Genomic DNA, 6,224 nt, shown 5'->3' on the forward strand with positions numbered 1-6,224 from the left:
GTATGTAGGAGAAGATAGACGTACTTGTAGTATACAACCCGTCCGAGTTGGACAAGGCATACCTTGAACAGGAATGAGTACATGAGTGTCAGTGTCAGTAGGGTCCCCGAGATCTGCATGGCCGCCCGCAGTGGCCAAAGTTGAGTCGGGTGGCCTGGTCTGCCCCCCCCCCCCCCCCCCCCCCCCCCCCGGGAACGAAGCCGCTTGACAGCGAGCCTTGCTCTGACTGATATCACGTGACGTTGTCGGTTGAGCAATGCAGAACGGTTGGCACCTTGAAGCTCTGAAGGCGTAGACATAGTCGGGGGGCTGACACCCGCTTGTCCTAAAATCACGATCTGCGACGACGACGACGACAACAACAACAACAACGTGTGACGACCGCGATAACGTGCGGTCGGCCGAGGCAGTACGTGCGAGACAATCTCAAGCCGCCGAACCAGCGGTACTGCTAACAACACACAGATCTCCGCCCGCTACTGCCGCGAGCTGTTTATCACCAACTGCTCAGTTCTCATTGTCCGCCTCGCTGTGGGTCGCTTCCCACTCGTACATCACATCCGATCGGAACACATACTTGTAGACGCCATCGGTGGTGTGCGGGGTGCCCTCGTGGAACGGCGAGGCGTAGCATGGTCCGTGCTCAAAGAACAGCGCACGCCCTGCTGCCGGTGCAACCTTAATCGGCTCCACCTCGCCGGGTTCGCTTGCAAACGATGTCCGCCCTTCTGGGTAGAACGTCGTCTCACCGCCTTCGAGCCCGCCACCGAGGTAGATGAGAAAGGTGAGCATGCTGACCTGGCGAGCACTTCGCGGATAGGCGCCATCAAAGTGTGGGAGGAAGACCTCATCGCGCGCGTATCGGTACAGCCGGATACGGTTGTTGAGCATCGCTTCGCCTGCGGGCATCAGCCGCCACGACCCGCTTGTCTTGCTCTCGCCAGGCGGCGGTCGTGCGTCCACCGTCTCGGGAAGCAGCGCAAAGATTCGTTGTGCGATGGCCGCCAGAAACTCATCGCTGGCCTCAAACATCAGCCGCATGTTTGTCCGGACATCCGGCATCAACCTTGGTCCGGCTGCTGTCGTCACCGGTGCGACCGTAAACCCGATGGCTTCGCCCGCAGCGACCACCGCCTCTGCCTCTGCCTTGGACAGCACGTCATCCACCACAAACGCGCCTGGGACGCCTTCGATGTCTCTCCTCACCAGTCCTCCATCGGTATCACCATCGCCATCGATGTGCTCAACTGCGCTCGTTAGCTCGAGCCCGACCGGGTGCGGATGGACAACGCATGCCCGCGCCAGCTCGTCAGAGCTCAACTCGCTCGCTTTGCGCCCATCTTCTGCACTCTGACTTGCTCCCATGACAATGGATGGCTGGCTATCGGCGATGAGTGCTACTTGCCATAGCCGCAGCCGCTCTCGGCTTCGCCGCAGCGTTCTGTATTTGTCAGTGACCAAATAGAACAGTTGTTCTTCCATTGTCGACTGACTGCCTCGGACACCGAAGCCAGCTTCCATCATCATTCATCCTCCGCGCACCCTGCTTCCAACATCCTCTTTACCACCACCTACACGTTACGTTCACGCTTCCACAAATGCTTTCATCTGCCTCGATCCGCACCTCCAAGCCGGCGGGCAGCCTTGTTCTACGCCTTTTTCGTGGACCTCTCTTTTTTACGCGTCTAACGCGTCACAGTTTTTTCCCGCTACCTTGACAAAACCCGCACTGCTTGTGTAGCGTTGCCGCCGGCGACGTTTGTAGCCATAGCTAGAAGACTGGAATCATGCTCCGATTGGGAACCATGCTGCCGCTGGCAGCAGCTGCGGCACCGACTGTTGCGTCGGCCTTGGCGCCGGCTGTCGGCGCTGCGGCATCGCGGGTGATGGCACGGACATTTCTGACTCGCGTCCACACAGGGACAGTCAAGACCAAGGAGGTATTTGGCAAGTATAAGGCTGTGCTTGAGCCTGGCCTCCACTTCTACATTCCGTTTGTGACCGAGATTTCGCCCGAGTTGTCGACCCGAGTTGAGCTCATCGACGTCCAGTCGTGGAGCAAGACCAAGGACGGCGCGTTTGCCAGCGTTGACATCCAGCACGCGGTGCGGATGCGGGCCAACGAGGAGGACGTCTGTGCCTTTGTGTACAACATCGACGACTTCAAGGAGATTCTCACCGCGCGGACGATGAACCTCATCCGCTCGACAACCTCGCAGGTCACTCTCGACCAGCTGTTCGAGTCGGAGCACATGCTGGTGGCCGAAGTCGAGGAGACGCTCCACCCGTGGGCGTCCAAGTACGGCGTGACCGTCGAATCGACGTCGGTGGTGAGCATCACGCCCGAGGCTGCCGTCCGCAAAGCTATGAACGCTGTCCTCATTGCCGACCGCGAGCGCGAGGCCACCCTCCACGCTGCCGAGGCTGAGCGGCTCGAGCTTGTCGCGCGCGCAGAGGCCGAGAAGCAGCGCAAAGAGTGCAGGGAGAGGGCATCGCTGCCATGCGCCAGGCCATCATGGCCGGCTACAACCGCTCCGTCGCAGAGTTTGTTGCTGCCTCGGGCGTTGATGCCACCGAGGCTGCCCGCATTGCCACAACAGTTGACTACCTCGACACTCTGCGCCAGATGGCCCGCGAAGGCGGCGTCATCTTCATGCCCTACGGCCCGTCGTCCGATGCGCTCGGCGGCAGCCCGCCTACATCCGCTGCACACGCGGCGGCCCCGCCCATCGACCCAGCAACTCTCGAGCTCGCCATTTCCAAGGGCGTCCTCACTGCCAACGCTGTCACCGACGCCAAGGCAAAGACGGCCGAGGCCAAGGCGGCTGCAACGTCGCAAACCTCATAGCAGCAGAGCCGCAATACACACGACAGCCAACTACATATACGCCTCGTACTCTGCCATTTTGGCCCGCCACGCCATGATGGCGTCGCGCTCGACTCGCTGCGGCGCCTCATCCGCCAGCGGCGCAAGGTCGATCAGTGCCCGAGAGCACTTGGGCGAGACGAGCGAGCCCGCCGCAAAGAGAAGCGGGATGTCCGATGGCGGATAGTGGAGCCTGTTCGCGAGCTCCTCGGGTGTCACTGCCACTCTCTGCGCCCCGCGCGAGCCGTCCAGCGCCAGCGAGAGTCCCGAGCTCGGGCCGGCCGCGGCGTCGGCGGTCACAAGCGCCTCGGCTGCCTGCGCCACCAGACGCGCCTTGAGGAAAGCCTCCTGCAGTCGGTCTTCGATGAGCACAACAGCCGAGTCGGGCGGCATGTCCAAGGAGGCAAAGGCAACGACCGCGTCGAGCGTTGCTCTGATGTGCTCGGCCGCAACCACCGGATGGAGGACTAGGTCCATGGCGTTTGGCGAGGCGTTGGCGGTCTCGGTTGGTGTGCAGAGCGCCAGCCGTGAGACACTGCCAGCGTCAATGTCGACTAGCACAAGCTCCGACCCAAACTCGGGATCCTTCTTGTGGAGCACCCGGGTGAGCTCTGAGTGCAGCTCGGCGTTGCTGTGCTCGACCACGTCGAACCGCGGCACGCCAGAAAGCACAAACTCGGGGGCAAACTTGGCAAGGTACCCGCCAAACAGCGCCCGCCCAAGACTGGCGGTCCGCAAGTCCGGCGCTGGCAGCGCGCTTGTTTTCTCGCCGGCTCCGGCTGCCGGGACCACCGCCTCGTACGCGGTTCCGGGCATCGGGACAACGCTCAGTCGCTGACGGGTCGCGTCCGGCAGCGCGCGGAGCGTGGCCTCGACCAGCTCGGCTCGCCGCGCAGCCTTGGCTGCAGACTCGAGGTCGAGTGATGCGCCTGAGGACTTGCCGTCGCTGTTGCGCAGCACAGGTGCTTCGTCGGCGTCGGGGGTCGCGTCGGTGGCATCGACGTCAACGCTGCGGCCGACAACCGACCACGCTGCGGTAGTGACGTCAGCGGCAGGCGGCTCGTCGGCGTCGCTCCCGGCGGGTGTGCCAGCGTCGGTAGCCACATCGGCGTCGAGCTCGGTGGTGAACGAGACGGCTGAGCCCGGCGAATCGACCGCGTCCGACTCGGAGAACGGTGCCATCTCCATGAGGCGCTGGAAGACTTCGCCGGAGCGAATAAAGTACGAGAGGACGGCCATGAGGCGGAGGACCTTGGCCTTGTCCTTGCCGACGACCACAGTCCGCGACACCATGCTTCGTCCGCCGCCCTTGCCGAACAGCTCGCACAGCTGGGCAAGGCCCGGGTCCGAGTGTGGGCGATGGCGGTAGCCAATGTGCGGCCGGGCGAGGGCGTCGAGCTCAAAGCCTGCCGGCGCAACAGTGCTAACCCATCCGAGATGCGAGGTGAGAACAGCGGTGATGGCGGCGGCGAGAAAGCTGCGTGAGCGAGTCTGGGCCTTGGGTCCAGCAAGCACGCCCGACGCCGCCCACAGCAGGTGCTCCATCAACTCAGAGAGCGCCCGCATGCGGGCGCTGGGAAAGGCCACCACCGTGAGCCAGAGCGGCTCGGCGAGCCGCGGCGCAGTGTACAGCCGCCACACACTGTCAAGGGTCGCGACAAGGAGCTGCGGGAGCGGAGGTGTGCGGAAGAGCGCGCCGCGCGCAAGTCGCGGGAGCTGCGACCGCGATGCGCCGCCGAGGCTCCGCTTTGACGCCGCATAGCACGAGACAGGAAAGCCCGGAGTTGCGACAGCGGCGGCGGCCGCCGCTGCGGTAGCTTCGTCCACCAGACCGAGCACACGGAGCGGGTGGTGGACCATGGCTGTGAGGACCGGGAGGAGCTCGCGACGAAGGCTCGCCAACATGCACTCGAGGAGCGGAAAGTGGGCAAAGACAAGCCGCTCGAGCGCGGGCGCGTGCTCCACCTCAAACAAGATGCCGAGCGCAAAGTTGGTGCGGAGGACTCGCGGTGGGAGCAGAATGTAGTCGTCATCATCGTCATCGTCTTCATCGCCGGCCGGCTTGCCACTTGAAGGCGACTTGCCGTCGCTCGGCGAGCGGGAGCGGACCTTGGTGACGGCGGCGGCGCGTGCTGCCTGGAGCGCCGCGTTGGGTGAGCGCGGCGAGCGAGCCGAGGCCGAGCGGGTGCGCAGGGTAGCCGATGCCGACGCTGCGGTGCCGGACGACGAGGAACAGGTGGCGTACGGCGACATGCGGAACGACGACCGTGAGCCGCACTTGAGCGCCGAGTCAGTGAACGAGCCGGAGCGCGGGCGGGAGGCGCGCGAGCGGACACGCTGTGGTGGAAGTGTGACGGTCACCGTGAGGACAGAGGAGACCAGGACTCGACGCGGGTGGCGGAGAACGTGGATCTTGATGTTGTCACCCTTGGTCAAGAGCGGTGTGGCACCAAACATCATCTCGGGAATGATCGACGGTGGCCGCGAGCGTGGCGGCGTGGTCGCACCGCCGGTATGCGCCGCGCCCGCAGCCGACCGTGGTGGAACCGGGGGGCGCTTTGCGGATGTTGTGGATGAGGCAACCGATGAGCCGCGCGAGGAGCGGCCACCGCGAGCGGCTGCAGCAGATGCAGACATTGCAGAGATGGGGCGGCGGCGGGGAGGGAGGCCGGTGGCGTCAGTGCCACGCGACGGCGAACCCGGCGGCGAGGGAGTCGGCGACGGCGACGGTGAGCTCCCAGCAAGCGAGTCGTACAACACGACACCGCCCTTGGAGCCGGACTGCTGATAAACGAGGAGGCGGAGCGCCGACGGGTCAGATTCGGGTGGCGGTAGCCATCTTCGCAGAGAATAGTGTGAGTCATTGCCGGTAGGCCGGTAGTGTAGATCACGCGCTGCGCCCCATGATAAGATCTTGAGTCTCCGATCGTGGGCCAGGGGAAGGGGGGGGGGGAGGCGATGGGAGGCTGAGAAGAGGGGAGCGATCGTGGGCTCGGAAGGGGAGCGATCATGAGCTAGGGAGGGGAGCGATGGTGGGCACTTGCCGACCTGTGCACTTCCATCTCCCTCCAGCCTCATCCCACACCTCGACCGATGATCCCCTCCCCCCCCAGCCCCCCCACCCACCTCCACTCCCACCTCAACCAATCCATGGATGACGAGACGACCTTGTGACCATGTACCATGTGACCAGCCCTGACGACGACGACAAGCCCCTCCCAGCCATGCCCATGCTCATGCACACACACACACACACAGCTGGTCACATGCACTTCATCCTTCTCGACACACTCCCCAACAATATCTATTACCATGGCAATGCCTCTCCCTCCCCCCCCCTCTTCTTCCCAACACCAGG

The 6,224-nt window shown here is 64.0% G+C and overlaps 4 protein-coding genes across 4 annotated transcripts in view; 1 reads left to right on the forward strand and 3 right to left on the reverse strand.

The window, feature by feature from the left end:
- Nucleotides 1–140, reverse strand: part of AMSG_07569 (uncharacterized protein) — a 2,025-nt gene extending 1,885 nt beyond the window's left edge. The window contains exon 1 of the mRNA XM_013900601.1: nt 25–140. Within this exon, the coding sequence (XP_013756055.1) occupies nt 25–119 (95 nt within the window). The 5' untranslated portion in view covers nt 120–140. The remainder of the gene's footprint in view (nt 1–24) is intronic.
- Nucleotides 141–507: 367 nt separating this feature from the next.
- AMSG_07570 (2OG-Fe(II) oxygenase family Oxidoreductase) lies at nt 508–1,062 on the reverse strand (the record flags this gene model as incomplete). The annotated part of the gene is made up of 1 exon (XM_013900602.1): nt 508–1,062. The coding sequence occupies one exon, from the start codon at nt 1,060–1,062 to the stop codon at nt 508–510; it is 555 nt and encodes a 184-aa protein (XP_013756056.1).
- A 594-nt stretch (nt 1,063–1,656) lies between these two features.
- Nucleotides 1,657–5,771, reverse strand: AMSG_07572 (uncharacterized protein; the record flags this gene model as incomplete). The annotated part of the gene is made up of 2 exons (XM_013900604.1): nt 1,657–5,705; nt 5,758–5,771. 2 exons carry the CDS (start codon nt 5,769–5,771, stop codon nt 2,879–2,881), a joined length of 2,841 nt encoding a protein of 946 aa, XP_013756058.1. The 3' UTR covers nt 1,657–2,878.
- On the forward strand, nt 1,788–2,848 carry AMSG_07571 (membrane protease subunit; the record flags this gene model as incomplete). Its single annotated transcript, XM_013900603.1, has 2 exons — nt 1,788–2,441; nt 2,483–2,848. The coding sequence occupies 2 exons, from the start codon at nt 1,788–1,790 to the stop codon at nt 2,846–2,848; spliced, it is 1,020 nt and encodes a 339-aa protein (XP_013756057.1).
- Nucleotides 5,772–6,224: the final 453 nt, after the last annotated feature.

This window comes from Thecamonas trahens (genome assembly GCF_000142905.1).
Source record: "Thecamonas trahens ATCC 50062 unplaced genomic scaffold supercont1.35, whole genome shotgun sequence".
In the NCBI taxonomy this organism is placed as follows: Eukaryota; order Apusomonadida; family Apusomonadidae; genus Thecamonas; species Thecamonas trahens.